The sequence below is a fragment of the Falco cherrug genome, chromosome 8, assembly GCF_023634085.1.
Source record: "Falco cherrug isolate bFalChe1 chromosome 8, bFalChe1.pri, whole genome shotgun sequence".
Taxonomy (NCBI): Eukaryota; Metazoa; Chordata; class Aves; order Falconiformes; family Falconidae; genus Falco; species Falco cherrug.
This window is the reverse complement of record NC_073704.1, coordinates 61,965,979-61,983,310: the sequence shown is the minus strand read 5'-3', so window position 1 is coordinate 61,983,310 and position 17,332 is coordinate 61,965,979. Positions and strand designations below refer to the sequence as shown.

The following is a 17,332-nucleotide window of genomic DNA, read 5'->3' as shown; positions in this document are numbered from 1 at the left end:
GCGGCCCCGCTCGGGAGCGCGCCCCGCCCTCCCGCCCGCCCGCGCCCGCCGCAGCGCCGCTCCCTGCAGCTGCCCGGCGGGGTGTGGGGGAGGCGGCCGCTCGCTCCCGCCCGCCTGTCCGCCGCCCTGCAAGGCCGCCCCGATCCCCTCAGGTAGGTGCGGGCCGGGCCTGCGCCCCCCGGCCCCTTCTCCGCGCCGTGGAAGGCGGCGGGCGGGCAAGATGGAGACGCGGCCGGCGGGGGAGGGGAGGGGAGCGCAGCGCAGCGCGGCGGGGCCGTTCCGCTCCCCTCCCCCGCCGGCCGCCTCCAGCCCCGCCGCTGAGGGGAATCCCCCGGTCCCCGCACGGGGGGCCCCGGCGGCGCGCAGTTCCGCGGTGCGGGAGCCCGGCCCCGCAGGGCCGCGGGAGGGGAGCTGCGCCATCGCCGCCCCGTCCTGCTGCCCCCTCGCCCGGGCGGGGTGCGCCGGGCCCTGTGCGCTGCTGCCCGCGCAGGGCAGGTGACACGCGAGGCGAGCCCCTCCGCAGCGACCCGGGCGCGGAGACGGCAGCTGGGGCGGCGGGCCGGGGCAGGAGGGAGCCGCGCCGCCGCTTTGTCCCTTCAGCTGGCCCTCGGCCTCCTCAGGTGGAGCTGGGGCCTCCTGCGCCCCGGCCTGGTCTCGCTGCGCGCTCGGGAATTACTAATTCCCTCCAGCACCCGCAGCTCTCCTGCGTGGGGATAGTGTATGTGCAGTGCTTCTACTTAGAACGTATTTCCATTAGTGTGGGGGATTTGCATGCATGCGTACCGTCCATGGGGGTATTTCCGTAACATACCTAAGTAGCGCATGCCTTGTGTCGTGTCGGGGTACCCGGGTAGCCCCCGATACGTTCCTGCTGTGCCTCTGCCTTCTGGCATGCCGCATGCAAGCCGTGTATGTTCTTGCGGGTAGTTACAGATAGTTCAGTACATCCTTATTTGTGCGTAGCCCTTCTGGGGTAATTAATTAATTAGTTAACAGTTGCACCTTTAGTTTGCACGCATTTCTCACTGGGTATCTCTCTGAAGAAAGTAGCAGTTATTTTGATCCACGTGGGTTTATTTTTGCAAAATGACAGAGTAGGAGGTGCACTCAGTTAATAAATTTCTTAAATTATGGTTTATTTCTATGTCAGTCTTCAGATGCCGCGGTTTCTCTTACAACTTTTTGTGTGTGTGTGTATGTATCCTTCAGGTTTTAGTTGCAACCTTAAACAAAATAAAGTCCCACTTGTTTATCTGTTGACTGTATTGAAGAGATTCAACAAGTGGACTTTGTCTTTCTGCAGTCTAGCATAAGTACGCTGTAGTGGCTGTGTTTGGGTGTGTTGACAGGTGTCTGGAGCCTTTTGCACTAGGCCTGTCACAGAAACCACCGTGGAAGCACACATCAGGAAGATGACGTTTGATCCATCTCTTAAGCTTTAAAATCCTTTTGTGGGAGGAGGTTAGGGAAGGAGGAGAGGGTAGGTGAGATCACCCACTGAGATGAATGAGCACCTCTTACTTCTCTGAGCTATTGTTCTGGACTACCATGAGGTCTGTTCCCTGGGGAGAAGAGCAGGTGGGCGAGAACACCCACGGAGATGAATCAAGCATCTCCAGCTCCTCAAAGCCATTGTTCAAGGCTATGGTGAGGTCTGCTCCTGTTTACCTGGGAATAGCTCCTTGAGGTGAACGGACAATTCACAAACACTAATAATCCTTTCTTTATAAAGATCTACTTGTACCTGCTCCATCATTCATATGCATATTGAGATTGCCTTGAAGTTTGGTAATTACAGAACCACAGAATAATCAGGGTGCAGTTTCACAACCTTACTCTTCTAAGCCAGTCTGTCTGGCCTGATGGCTGCCCCATCCCCAGATGCGAGGGGTTTTCACCAGCCTCCATTTACTCTGTTCTGTTTAGGACTTGTCATACCCTTCAGTCAGGTCTTCTAAGTTCATTAAGTTGTCCAAGTCATCTTTTCGAGGTCTGATTAGTTTTTTAAGTAACTACGACCGGGGGTAGTGGGTCAGTGGCAGCCAGTGGGTAACATGGTTTAGGCTGACCTGGGACCTCAGTCTGTCTCTGTGGTTCTAATGGAAATGCGTGTTTCCATTCCTCCTGCCTCAATGCCAGCCAGCTGTTGCTTTTGCTTTCTTATTGGTTTAGTTTTCACCTGGGTCAGTTCCCTGTTGCTAGCTTGTCCTGCTCTTGCACAATTGTTGGCACAAGGAGTGGGAATGTAGGAGAAGAGGAAAGGGCAAGATTGTCCCTTTGAGAAAAAGATGCAGATTCAGAGTGGTTTCTATTGATTATGAAACCAAACTGTCAGTGGAACTTGAGGTGCACAGTTAATTAAATCGTTGATGTGATCTTCCTGAATTTTTGTGAAGCTGTCTTAACCCTTTCAAGTGTTCTGTTTCTTATCATCACATGGTTCTATGATCTTATTTCTGGGGTGGGAAGAAGTCAGCTGACGTTCTTGCCGATGTTAACATCTAGTGAAACTCAGCCCTTGGATATGACTAACTTGTTTTTTAAGGTTAGAAGGCCTAACAATTACTTGTTTGCCTGGTTTTGCAGTCAAATAATGAACAATCCCTAAAAATTCACGGTTTACTTGACACTTAACCCAGCTAGGGCCTGACAGTGTCTAATCTTTGTGAGAGCAGTGCTCATTTCTGTCTTTAATACAAGGCTGGTGCGTAGGCTTTGGAGAGCGCTGTTTCTCCAAGGGTGTCTGAGTCAAAAGACCTGAACTCCCGGAGGCACAGAGATGCACCCAGGTTGCAGCTCTGGTAAGAAGCAGGAGTCGCAGCCCCATTGCGAGAGAAGGCTCCCCCTCCACCCAGCACGTCAGGGGAAGAGGAATTTGAAGGGGGTGGATATTTCAGCTCCAAATATAACTTCCGTCATATAAGAAAATGACCTGGGTCACCAGGGAAAGGACCAGACTTGTACGTTCTTGTGTTGTTTGGGGAGCTCTATAGGGTTTTTTGCACTAAGAATAATTGAGAAAGAAACTTGTTTTCAAAATTGTTGTCTCTTTGGTTTGTAGTCTCATGTTGTCATGTAACAGCCCTAGTGAGTCACTACTGTAAAGAAATTGTTTCTTATGTTTTAGGCTGGTTTTAATATAGTTTACCTAGTGTCAAATGATGAGAAAAATCATATTATGCAATCAGCTGCAGAAAGTGCTTAATAAGCACAGTTTGGAGAAACTTAGCTTCAGAAGTAGATAAGATTTCAAAGGTGGGTTCAGGTCTTACACTGTATGTTGTGCCACTGGTAGGACTTCATATTTTAAAGTATTTACATTTATGGGAATACTCAAGGTAAGCTGCAACATTGTGAAAACAAGCAGTTGGAAGCTTTTAAAAACTGGGTAAGGCCCTACTTTGGCAAGAGTTAATGTGTAGAAAAGGAGCTGACAGTAAAAAGGACACTTGAAAAACATTTACACTGATATAATTGGGTTTTTTTTAACTGAGTGATGAAAGTATTTCTCACACCCACCATGCTAAGAGGGAGAGCAGAACCACTACCATATCTCTGTTGCAGTCCTGAAAGGGAAAATGCCCCTGCTGCTGCTTAAACTTCCCCCTGCAAAGAAAATGAGCTCTTTGGTATTCCCCAGGGCCTGCAGCCCCTGCGCCGTCGTACATGGCATAGAGCGTTCTTTATGCAGGATCTTGAACAGAGCCGGTCCTGTGCTCCACTCCAATGGTTTTAATTGGTAGAAATGACGTTCAGAGTACTAGTGCAGAAATAATACTTGTAGCTGCTTGTGTTTTTAAGTAGTGTGTCACATACTTTGTGCTGGATGATGATGAAAACGTACTGCTGCAGCCTCCTGCAGCTGCATTAATACTGCTGCAACTACTCCAAGCTCAGCAGTGAAAAACTTAAGAAAAATGAGTGGGTTTTATATACTAACTCTCATTAAAAGCACAATTGTCCTTGTTGGCAATAGGAGATTACATTTCCTGGTATTTGTTGTTTGAAAAGCTATAATATGGGTAATGTTTTTATTTAAGCTATAATATATATAGAAGCAAACATCAAGCTTGTCTCTGAAATACAAAAAAAAAAAAAATCTTAGCGGCAGCTTCATACATTATGTATTGACTCATTAGCCTGGCTGTTATTGGGGCAAATTGAAAACTTTAAACTCGCCTCGCTAGTGCTAAAGCAGGTTAAATTTGCAGGAGAGTGGCAGTGCAGCAGTACTATAAAAGGAGGGGGTTGTTGCCCTGTTCAGAAGTGCCTCCGCAGCAAGGCGTTGTGGGTCCTGGATGGATGGTCCTTTTTCGTTCTTTATTTCTATCAGTGGTAGAGCTTCTGTGCTTTGTCGGGAAGCTCTAATGCTGCCTCTCTTTTCCCAAAGCTACCTTATCCAGTTGTCTCATCCCTTCCCCAGCATTTGTATAGAAATAAATTGCCATATCGGAAAGGATCTGTACAGAAAATCCTCTGCAGCACTTTCAGTAAAAATCTTTTTGAAATACAACAAAATTTCATTACCACAATGCCTCAACTATTCATTTACACAGAAACATTCAACCAGTGACTTGAATCAGTTTAAAAGCTGATTTAAATAAACTGTTGCAAATAACTTTTATGTGTCTATTTACAGATTTAAAACAATTAAGTTCTATTTTGCTGGAAACTTTTCTGTTTGTTTAAGAATGCTTGCACACAAAGTTGTATGTGTTTGGCTATGCGGTTTAGTTAGAGTGCGATTTTTTTTTTTTTTAAATTGGCATAGCTTTGCATTTTATCCCAATTCTCATTTATAATGTATATCTCCTTGTCAAGAAACCTGCTTCCACTCTACTGATAGACTCGCTACATTCTTTTATTCCCCACTGTAATGCGAACGAAGTAAAATTTTGTTGGAGATGTCCATGTTAGGGTAACTAAGCTTGATTACAGATTTCCTTTTTGAAACTTTTCAAAAAAAGTCTTAAATAAAAAGCACAGAATATGAACCTTGGCTTCTACTTGAAATTTTCATGGTTTGATGAAGGACGGGGCGGGGGGAGAGGCCACATTTTAAAAAAAACCCTGTTGGCAGTCTTCCACCAAGACTGTGTGGGTTTTTTTTAAGCTTCCTCTTGTAAGAAATTTTAAACAGTTCCTGTACAGTCTTTCTTCTTTCATCAGTTACAGTGACACTGGCTGTAGCCAGGTGGAAGGTAAACTAGCATCAGCCAGGTTTTGTATATAAAGTTAGTGTTTGTCAAGAGGTCTCAGAGATATTACAGTAGGCACAAACCACATGCATATGATGATGAAGCTCCAACATTTGGCAGTTGCAGCAGGATATATTCACTGTCTAGGAGTACCTGTGATGGTTCTCCCCAGGAAAGGTGGATGGTGTCTGTAGGGAAAAATCCCCCTGACTAATGAGGAGAAAAAGCAGAGAATAGCAATGTAACACAGACAGAAACAAGTCTAAGTGGTGGCTGTCTTCTGAAAAACACCAGGGCCCCCCAGTTTATTTAGTGCCTTCTCGCTGCTCTGGTGTGTTCCTCGGATACTGGGCAGCTGAACTGATCCTTCTTTGTGGCAGTCAAGCTTGGAGCGGCTTTTTGGGGCTGAAGCCAGTATTCCTACATTTAAAGTGAGTACCAAGACAAGAATGCTGCTAACCATGCCAAGTGTCCTCTAGTGTATCAACAAACAGATGAATAGCCTTTCAAAGCTGCTGGGCTTATTCTCTCGGCAGCAAAAGTACATGATCGGAAAGCTTATGTTTGCAGTTACATATCATGAAAAATCTCCGGTATTTTTTGTGATGTTGTGGGCCCTGTTCTAGTGGGGTTAGGGGAAGGTAACATATTTTTTGACTGCTAATTGTAGAAAACCTTAAGCTTCCTTTTTATGGCTGCACAGAGAAGTCTGTCTGGTCTCCTAACCAGTAGCTTGCTTACTTTATTCTTTGGTAAGTGCAGGGTTGCTAATTATTCTTAGTTATTTTGTTTGCTAGTCAACACCTGCAATAATAGTGGTTTCATATTTGTTCTACTGTACCCCATTCAACACACCAGAACTGTAGCACTCAGATAATCTCTGCTAGAACCCAATATTTAAGCTACATTATTATCATAATTTCACTGTTTGACATAAAACCATATTCATATATTTGCACAAGAGTAATGTATACACTGTAATGCACATTTGACAAGCCAGGGTAAATTGGGTATTACAGCAAGGAGTGTAGCCATTGTAATTAGAAGAAAAGGGCACTGGGATTTACTCCTGGGTAAACAGATAGTCTCTGCTCTATGCTTTCTCTCTGGCTGGGAGGAGACATTCGTAACTGCCGAACAAATTCAGTAATCAATGGTGGACTTTAAATTGGGTTGCTGTAGATGATATTGAAGAGCTACTGCATGGAAAATATTATAAATCTTCCAGACCTAATCTACTAGAGAAATGTACCACAGGTAGAAATACTTGGTGTCCTAAGCATGACTGCAGGGTGTAGAAATACTCTGATGTGCCACATATTGATTGGCTTAGTCTTGTCTTCATCCTGGCTAAATATTATCTTAAACCTCAGTATTTGCAGCATCTTTAAGTTGCGGAACCAATATAGCTGAATGGGTGAAAATAATAGTATTGCTCCTTGAGTGCTTTGGTAGCTTCTCATAGTAGTTGCCACTAGTAGGAAATCTGAGGCAGTATCTGTGCAGTTGCTATTTAGAAGCATTAATACTAAAAGGTTTTTAAATACCAGTAATATTGTTAATTGTTGTGATTCTACCCCAGTACGTATGCTGCAGGGCATTGATAGGATGGATATAATCATAACCAATTTACTTAGAAATAGCTGCTTGTAATTACGCATGGTGACCATATGTGGTTTCTAGCAGCTGGGCGTCAGTTTGTCCGTTGAAACTGGGGTTAGCCTGCAGTAACATGCAGGTGAGAGTCACCTTTCTGCTGTCCTGAAGATAGAGCTTTCATTCTTGTTTAAACAAGTAAACCTCTGTAAACAGAGCACAGCTCAAGTTGTTTTTGTCTTAACAAAAAGAGCAGGCTATATAAAACACTTGTTGACTTCGATGAGCCATGTTTGTTTTGCAGAAGATTTGGAGATGTGTGATAACGTGCACGGCTGTAACGGGAGTCACGGTGTTTTTCCCAAAGTTGTTATCTCAGAGTTGGCATTACCACCAGTTTGTACCTGCTCTTTGAACTAGGACAGCAGTGGCATTTCTGCAATCCAGCATCTTGTACTTCATAGTAGATACGTTTCATACCTCTGCTTTCCCAACTATGGCACCGTTGTCTCTGCTGAATGCCTTCCCCATTCCTTTCTTCACATTAATTTTGACAAGAAATGACAAAACTGATTAGTGTTTTATTAATTTGCTGCAGTTGAAAAAAAATATCTTTAGGAGCCTGTATCTACTAAATCAAGAGAGTGATACTGTATTTTTCCTTGGCTCACAGGTGATGGGTTAATCCTACAACTAGAACAGCTAGAATTTAGATGAGATTCAGTTAGAAAGGTTTTGAAATTGCGGTGGGTAAGTAGATACTGTATAGTTTGGTTGCTGAAATGCTTTCATTCAGTTCTTTAACTTACTTCTTCCCCAATTATACCTACCTGAATAATACATGGTTTAAATAGTAATTTTTAATCGGGTGTAAAGGTTACTGCACAGAACCTTAAGTGAAAGCTTAATAAAACTAATTTTTAAAAGTAATTTACTGACATCAATACTGTTTACTAAAAATAGACAAAGTTGTTGGGACTAATTTTAAGAACAGCGGTAGCCTTTGAAAGATTCTCACTTGTGGAACACTGCAGTATTTTTATATATATTGATGCATATTTGTCTCTCTTATTTTTGGTAGAAAATGATGCACCCTGTTGCCAGCAGTAATACAGCTTTCTGTGGGACTGGCAAGAGTTCTTGCCTTAACGAAGACAATGTGAGAGCTGCTGATCAGTTTGACTTGTATGCCACACAGCAGAGTAAATACAGCCACGCAGTCAGCCACAAACCAATTGCATGCCAGAGACAAGATGCATTGAACGAATCGCACTTGCAGACCACAAGTGGCAGGAATATAGAGACAAAAGACGAACTAAAGAAAAAGAAAAACCTCAACCGATCCGGTAAACGTGGAAGGCCATCAGGGACCACAAAATCAGCAGGGTACCGAACCAGCACAGGTCGACCCCTGGGGACCACCAAAGCAGCTGGATTTAAGACAAGTCCAGGCAGACCCTTGGGTACAACTAAAGCAGCAGGATACAAAGTCAGCCCAGGCAGACCTCCAGGTAGCATTAAAGCTCTATCACGGCTTGCAAATCTAAGTTATACTTGTGGCAGTGCAGCTTTTCCCTATCCTATGGTGCATAACAGAGGAGTACATGCTGTTGGTGAAACCAGCAGCAAAATCAAACAGCCTAATGAATGAGAGGAGGGAATTAGTAACTCCTTACTAATCCGCTTTACGCTGAATTTTGGCATGTTTCTTGCATTTTGTTGTAGTGTTTGCCTAAGTCTGAGTTTCTAGATCTTATTCAAATAATGCCATAGCCTTCGGGTGCAACTCAGTAACTTCTAAGGTAATGTTGAGAAGGCACTGGTTTAAAGGGGGTTTTGTTGGTTTTAAATAATAATTTAGAAGAAAGTCTGAAGTGATGCATTATGCCTTGGTGTCAATATTTAAGTAATGTCCACGTCCCTAGTTTAACCTTCAATTTCTGGTAAATCCACTTGTGTGGTTATGCGTTAAATAATTGAAATAAGGAGGACAGAATTAGCTGGCTGTTGGTTCATGATGTGGCCTATCCCACAATAAGGAACTTAGCCAGGTGAGTTCTTACTCGATAAGAAAAATTGATAAAGAAAGCAGCAAGCTACTTTTTCCACTTCTGCAGGAGCTTCTCCAGACCTCAAATAGATATTTAAACTTCAAAAAACCCCAAACAAATCCACCCAACCTTTTTCTAAAGTGCTGATTTCAGGTGGCTTTTGTTTCTGGAGTTAAGCATTAAGTCAATTTCAACTAATGCTCAAAAAATATTTTTGAAAATATTAAAGAAAACTGAGATTTGTACAGCATGTTACAGCTTCACAGCGCCTTATTAATACAAGCTAATTTGCCTTTAGGTGATAGCTGTTCTTTTAGTTATGCTGTTACAGGATTCTGCTGTGTAATTTTGAAATGCCTAATACTACATATACCAAACCACAAATAGTTCTTTGAAATCTGAAATATTTTATAAGAAATTAAGTACTTTTCATTCTAGTTACGCACTTGGTTAATATTAAACAGTATGTTCTTAAACCTGTAAATAGCTATTTACACTGTTTTTTGCCTTTAAAATCTGTGCTTAGGTGGCGACAGTTTAATAGCTTTTAAAGTATTAATCTATAATGTTTACAAATTAAACTTTTTAAATAGACACTGTTGCCAAGTTTTCAGACTTAGTTTTGCTGGGTATTCCTGGAAATACCGTTATTTCGTTGTTTGACACTTATACTATATTTAAGTTATGGAAGCTTATATATCTACCAAAGGACACCATTTTCATGATTTATAAAAGCAAACTGTATAGCTGATGCAAACAGGATGCAGTTTACTGCACTGCTAGAGCCCAGATACAAAGTAATTCATCTATGCATGCAAGCTGAAAAAAAATGTTGTTGGTTAACTACAAATAGCTTTCTTGACTTAAACTAAAACCTTCCCTCCTTCCAAAAGAAATGTTCCATTTTTCAACTGGGTGTGTTTAATTTTTTTTTAAGTGTGAGAGTGTGAGTGTGTGTGTAAAATACTTTCATCTAGACTTAAAAAAAATCAGTCCTCAATGTTGCATATTGTTTGTTCTAAATTTACTTTACTGGAATTAAAGCTTTTTTTTTGTTTTTTTTCTTCATCTGGAAGAAAGTTTATGTTTAAAGTTGTTTCACGTATAAGTGACTTTATGATAAATTTGTAGTTTCAAATATCTGGGGAGGGGGAATATCTAGAGTTTGCAGATCTGGGGGAGCAGAAAAATTTGGGTTAATTGAGCCTGTGCTGAATGAGTAATGATGCTGATAATTTTTGTTAACCTATATGCTATTCTGGCCTGCTGTCATTTTGATGAGACCTCTTGATTTCAGTGATGACAACTTAAGAAACAGATGTCATGTTTCATACCTTTTTTATCAGGAAAAAAGCAGCAAGCCTTCAGGTGTTCCAGTGATGCCTAACACATATTGAGCTGGACTTTATGCTGTACTTTACAATAGGTGTGTTGAATTGTTTTGGGGGAACTGTGTATGCACTGGCAACTAAGACAATGAACCTCAACTATACTGGATGGCTCCTTAGTCGATAGATGAACTAATGGCAGCTAAACTGCTACTAAAAAAATAGTGTCTTCATGCTGAAGCTATGAAATCCAGTTATATGTTCTGTTCCTCAACAAACTCGCAAGTCTGAAATTTAGCAGTCTTTCTCAGAACGATGTAACTTCTGACACACACAAAACGCTAACGTGAGTTAATTCGCCCTCAGGATCTGTGTTGTATTGGCTGTTTTTAATCAGATGATTTTTCAACAAAAAGACTGCTTTAAGTTCTTTCCTGAACTCAGCTGGGAAAGCAGTCCTCTTCAGCTGAATGTAGTAACTGCAGGAGTGTCACATCTCGCTGGCAAGGAACGAGTTGCATGTCACCACTGTACCTTGGAGAAACTCCACTTCTTACCTCCGCCTGTTTATGCTGTTCGCTCCTGTTCCATTTCTCACTTGTGCATCTACTCAATGGTGCTGTGCTGTGTGTCAGGAGATAATGCAGATGTATTGCTGTTCTGCTAGTATAATGAATTTTGTATTCAAGTATGCTGATGAAATAATGAAATCATCTAAGCAATTTCTGTTCATTACAGTGTTTATTAATTATATCAGATGGAATATAATCCCAGTAAAACCCAATTAATGTTGTCAATTGTGAAATGATGAGCATAAAGTAGAAAAGTGTTCAGAGAGCCTGTAATGGGCTGCTCGGCGCTCTAGATTTAGCAAGGAGACCAGAAGTGCACTGCTGGGCATTTCTTAATTCTGCTTTGTTTTATATCTGACTATAGTTTACTGGTGCCGTGCAGTGAGGGGAAGATGGAAGTTGTTAAGAGATTCAAAGTGAACTAGGAATGGAATTTTCAACTACTTCTGCTTTTCCTGTGTATTACCTGCAGAATGCATTGTGCTTTTTTCAACACTTTTCTTTCCATGAGAAACACTGAAACAGCATGTTAATGCCTAAACTTTACTAGTACCAGTGGGAAAACTGGCCTTTTCCCCCCATAGTATGAAAACATTACTTGTAAGGTAAATCGCTTATTTTATATTATATATCACAAATCAGCTATTCATAAGCTAGGATCACTGTTGTGTGTCAACACTGTTCAGAAGATCTACATGTCAAGTTTGGTTTTTAATGATTTCCTTTAAGTATGAAGTTTCTAACGTCTTATTTATACATAAATGAAATGTATTAGCTTGCTATTATTCCTTAATGATGCTATACAAGTTCACTGTTTAATATACATATAGTAACTACTATTCAGTTTCTGATTAAATTTACTTAAACTGTAAAACCAAATAATTTTGCTACTACAAAGTCTTGCACTGGACATATTCAAGATGCTAGCACCATATTTTGGCAGAAAAAAAATCAGATACCATCAGAAGTGGCTGACTGATATCAAAGATAGTATTTTTTAAATCAGCAGTTAGCTTTGTTGTTAAAGCAATGTTCTTTATGTCTTGGATTTAGTTTAATCAAAATAACTATGTATCAAGAGCCATTAAAGATCTCTGTTCTGAATGAATATATTTTCATTTTGTCTGAAAGATCTTAAGAGTTCAGTTAGGACAAAACCAAGCCTTGTCAGTGAAAAGTGATGTGTCTGTGAAAAGAATTACTTGGAACTACAATACACAGAGTAATTCAGATGAGAATTTAACTCCCTCCCCCATTTTTGAAGAGCTTTAAAAGGCAGAGCAATGTGAAGTCATTTGTCTGATGGTTTCATTAGCTGTGACTCTGCCATTCTTTGTTATATGTATAATAATGTTTCATGCTATCCTTAGAGTTGACAGTTAAAATGGTTGGTAACAATCATAAATACTTTGAACTGCAGACTTCATTTCTGACCACAAAAGAAGTTTATTCTTCTCTATTTTAATGCATATATTTTAACACTGCTTAAATATATTTATGACTTTAGTAGAGTTTAGATCTTTATCCTTGTGATTTTTTTTTTCAAATAGAAAAATCTGTATTCTGAAATTTGAACCACTTTTCTGATACTCTAACCTTTCATCATTTGCTTTTCCACAGGTTTACTTTGGGGGGGGAAACAATAATCTGTTAACTAACTAGTATCAGCACCCCATCCTCTGCTGTAAAAAGCCTGATTAGATACTGTGTATGTTTTTATGTCCATGAACTTGAGCTACTCGTGTGCAATTATGTGTATGGGAATGGAGTAGTGTTCATGATCTGTATTTACATCATCATATGGATGTATATTTATTAATAAAGTTAATACTTTAAAACAGAACTATTTTTCTCTGGGCTTTTTTTAATATCGTTTAAATTCTGTCTGAAGATGCCTGTTGACAACGTTGGCAGACCAATAGCCTTAGCCTTTTTTTTTTGTCAGTGAAATGCTGTTTGTTCTCCTGACATCTCAGTCATAGTTAAGCAACTCTAGCTGGCACTGAAATGTTTTGATACACCTTGTACAGATTTCACTTGAAATCCGGCGGCTTGTTGTGTTTGTCCCTTGCCTCCCTGAAGTGTAATTGAATCCGACTGCAATAGATGGAGTGTGGTCACGCCTGTGTGGACTTCAAAATGCACACAGGATTTGTGAGAGTTGGGAGGCTGCTGTATTGTGTGATTTTTAAATTGTATACATAAGCCCACCCTTTCAGTGTACTTAGCTTTCTGAATTTTAACGTGAGATGTGTATTGCTTGTTACAGGCAAGTCCCATATATTTGAATTAAGGCAAAAAGCACATATGAACTGCAAGGTATCAGAAAACAGATGGATGATGCTTATTTTTTAATGAATTAATAATGCTGGTATGGTAACTTAATTGTTGTTATCCTTTCACTCAAATATCAGAAGGTGGAGGAAAGGAGTCATAGCTATGTATGTATAAATATTAAGCTGCTAACTTTATTTTTCCCCCCTCTGTTGCACATGGAAATCAGTTTGAGAGTACTCATAAACTTCTCGTGGAATGGTGGTCTTATTCTGTGATGAGTAAGATTTATTTATCCCTGTACTCTAGCAATATTCCAGTTCATCTTTGTTGGTAACATGTGATGTGCATACTACCCCAACCTTTCTCATTTTGTTTTTTCCTTTTTCTCTGCTGATGTTTTTCAATACGTTTCGGGGAAGACAGGCAGGCAGTCCTACCTACCAAACGCTGCAATCTAGACTGCTAGGACTGCATCCATCCTCCCCTTGCTCTCCAGCACCCTCTGTTTTCTCTTCCATGTACTTTTCAAAGGCCCTGAATACGTCTAGGGTTGAAACGTTTTAAATGTCAGTTGCTTTTACCTGAAAAAGGCTTCTGATGCCTTTCTTTTTTGTTGTCTATTCTGGCAATTACAAATATTTGCCTTTCAAAGTGATGGGATATGTTCAGAGCAGAGTTCGACTGCAGTCTGCTATGTTTAAAGTCAGTTCCTGGATGTGATTCCTTCAGCAAAATTATTTTTGGTTGCAATGAATCCTTAGGTATTGGATATTAACTCAGTCATAATTATAGCGTACAAGAATACGGGCTTTTCAGCTGTGTTGGAAGTTGCTTGACTGCTTCCATGGCTGCTGTGTTTTCGGCTGTGCAATGAACTGAACGATAGAAGTTGCAATGCAGTCTGTTCCCTCGATACACAGCTGGTGTGCGAGGCCAGGTGCGGTTTCTGATGACAGGACCAGTTTATGATTTATTCATGCTGACAGACCAGCAGTATTGGAGCATCAGCTACACAAGCTGGACTTCTTGAAGGATTCTTTAGGATGGTTGTATCTTGCAATAATTTCATTTACTTGTATGATGAGGCACCAAGGCTTGCTTTGGGGCTGGACTGGCATTTTTATGCTTTTCTATCTCCTCAGTGTGATCTCTTAAAAGTAGCACAAATAGTACGGTGTGAATTAGTGATACCATAACTATTAAATAATGCCAGCTCAACAGAGTGTGGTTTTGGACCAAGACAAGTGAAGATTTTTCCTGACAGTTAATCATTTAAAGCTGTAATGCCTAAACCCAAAGGAGTGACTTGCTGCCTTGCGCTGCATGCTATTTTTATCAGAGTTCTGCCTGTGGCTCTGTGTTTATTTAACATTTGGGAAGGAGGTGTGGCCTGACCATACAGAATTGGCAGCCCAAAAGCTACCGTGTTCCGGAGCTGGCTCTTGCCCAGGTTCCCCGCATGGCGTAGGGATGGCAAGGGCTCCTTTTTCCCATTGGTAAAAAGATGATAAAAATACCTGCTTGTCTTGCTGGGTTGCTGGAAGGAATCATTAGTTAAAAACTTCTAACTACTTTGAAGCCAGAAAATGTTGTGGAATTCTTAAGTGTTGCTTAAATGATCTGAGGCAGATGAATCTTCCTGCCTTTCATGCTGGTTTTTTTCATACCACAAAAGCCTGTTCTAATTAGTGAAAAAACATCACAGTAACAATTGGTGCAAGTTTGATTACTTAAGAGTAGGCCTTTGAGAGATGCTTAATACTAAAATGTGTATTTACTTCTTCAAGTGGTCATGTTTTTAAATAAAAACTATCAACTGCAGCCACAGTGAGCAAACAAAGATTACAAAGTCACACATCCCAAAAAGTTGCCTGCGACCTCAGTCAGTGCTCCTGACTGGAGTGCTGATTGTGTTCTCTCCTACCTCATCTTTGAGCTACTGAATACACAGAATGTCATAGCTGTGAGGGTGTTGGGATTATACATGAGGGGAAACCTTGGGCTTGGTGCAGGTCCCGGTGTTGCCTCATTGTCCCAGTCCATGTACTCGTTGCTCCTTCTCTTGCCGTGTTGCCTGCGAAGGAGATCGCCCAGTGTGACTGAATTCCAGGGGAGAGGAGTCCAGCTGCAGAAATCCAAGATGCACAAACGCCCACCAAGTTCTGGTGTTTATTCAGGGGTGCAACAAAGGAATCGTATTTTGCAAATCCTCCTCTTGGCTAGGGAATGATCTGAAATTTAGCAAACAGCTTTTCTAATGTGTCCAAGATTTTTGAATAGATGCAAAACAATGTATTTTTTTCCTAGACTTTTTCCTGAAAACAGACATTTGGCATTAAAAATCAGAAAAATGCAAGCCACTGAAAAGTTTTGCAACAAAACTGGCAGGCATTGTAAGAAATGTGCCTTCTCTGCAATACATAAGCACTGGGATAGTATGTTTGTTGTGCGTTAGGTATGATAAAACCTGTTTATAATTCTGGGGAGTTCCATTAATAGATTACTTGTAGTCACTAAAAAAAATAAAATAGTGTTTTGCACAAACCTTTTGATTTGTGTTACGGTAGGAAGGATATTATGTTAGGATGAAATCCACAGAAGTGTGTCAGATGGAGGTGTGCTGCCAGAAGGTTATCTGTTATTTTAAAGGTTTGGAGTATCATCACCAGCATCTGAGATCTGGCACCATCCAGGGCTGCAGCAGGGGAGACGCGGGACCCTGATGGCACAGAGCCGAGAGCTGGGAACCATATGCAGCCCTTGGCCACGAGAAGGAAAATTGTTCTCAAGTTGAAAATGCTGCTTTGTCCAAACTCAAAGGACAACTGGGGATGGGGCAGCTTTTTCCTGCCTAGTCTGCACCAGCTGGGATTCCATACATGCTTTTGCTTTCAGGCTTGCTTCCTTGGTCTCTGTCAGCTGGTCTAATTAATTATTTTCCCTCTATGTGCAAACCTAATGTTTTCTATCTTTAGGCTATTATGTCTTCTATTAATGCTTCTGCAAATTGGACTTGGAAAGAAAAAAGCAAGAAAACGTGTGCTGTAAGAAAGGGCAGAGTCGGAGAAGTGTCCCCTGGTAAATAAGTAAGACAAAAATCCCATTTCTGTAATAAAGCTGACAGTCATCTCCATTTATATGCATGTACGGTGTTTTCCTTACTTTTTTCCAGCATGTGTCTATGGTTCATATTCTCCCTAGGTTATAATTCTCACACATTTTTTGACAGATACAAATTTCTGGCCAAATCTCATGGTGCGGTGCTAGCAGCTTTAACAAAGAATGAGGGTACCAGCACTTGAGGTACTATGTTCATTTTCAAAATCTGCCAAATAGGCCTGAAGCTTCACTATTAAACTGAAAGCAAGCAAGAACTAATTCTATGACAGGAGGAATTACTATTTCCTAAAAACAAAAACCAAGAGTATGTATCTCGCCTTTGGCCAATATGCTGATGGACAAGAGCTTATCTTTCCTTTAAAGCTTTACATCTATGCCTTTAGTTTGCAGGCTTTTACCCTTACCCCAGCCAGGCTATAGGTTAAAGTTTACTTTTCATGTGCAAACACATCCCAAGCCAGATCTGTGCTTCTCCGTAGCGGGTGGAAGCAGGCAAATCCTTCGGCAGAGAGTGGCTGTTAGGAAGTCCCGGTCCCAGCAGGCCCCTGGGGCTGCAATACCGGCTTATAACAAAACACGTTGTTGGAGCGAATTACCCTTCAATCATAACATCCTGTCAAGTCCTAGGGGTGACATTTCCCCTGGTTGCAAGAATTTTTGGCCTGAACTAATTTAAATCAACACTGAAATCCCTGCCAACCTCCAGCAGCGGCTGTGGCGCGGCGGCCTTGGCTCGGGCTGCGAGGGCGGCACGCAGGAACGCATGTGGCAGCCATGCGGGGGCTCGGCAGGGCCTGCGGCGGCGAACTCGCTGCAAACCAACCGATTTGCATTGCACGCTGGCAGGGCCCGGGCCCGGGGCTGCTCTCCGGACCCGGCAGGCCTCCGCCCCCCTCAGCTGAAGAGCCTCTGGGCTCCCAGAGGAGCGCGGCTGTGGGAATCGTGTCCCTGACCGGAGGCCTCTTCCCACAGCCACACCGACGGGGCGCGGAGGAGGAAAAGCGCAGGCTGGGCGAAGCTGGCCAGCCCACAGCCAGCGCACGGAGCCGGTCCCTGGGCGGCACACCCGCCCCAGCCCCGCCGTAGCCTCCACCGGCAGCTCGGCCGCGGCGCCCGCCCCGCTGCAGGACAAGATGGCAGCACGCCACCCACGCGGCCGCACGCACACACGCACGCGCGGCGGCGGCGGC

At 42.2% G+C, this 17,332-nt stretch overlaps 1 protein-coding gene across 2 annotated transcripts; it reads left to right on the top strand.

Moving 5' to 3' along the window:
* On the top strand, positions 1–12,588 carry C8H5orf24 (chromosome 8 C5orf24 homolog). 2 transcript variants are annotated; one of them, XM_055717539.1, is made up of 3 exons: positions 1–152; positions 7,876–8,305; positions 10,192–12,588. In XM_055717539.1, exons 2-3 carry the CDS (start codon positions 7,879–7,881, stop codon positions 10,230–10,232), a joined length of 468 nt encoding a protein of 155 aa, XP_055573514.1. In that variant the 5' UTR covers positions 1–152; positions 7,876–7,878; the 3' UTR covers positions 10,233–12,588. The 2 variants fall into 2 exon arrangements, with proteins under 2 accessions (XP_055573514.1, XP_055573513.1); XM_055717538.1 differs by having other exon boundaries at positions 7,876–12,588.
* Positions 12,589–17,332: the final 4,744 nt, after the last annotated feature.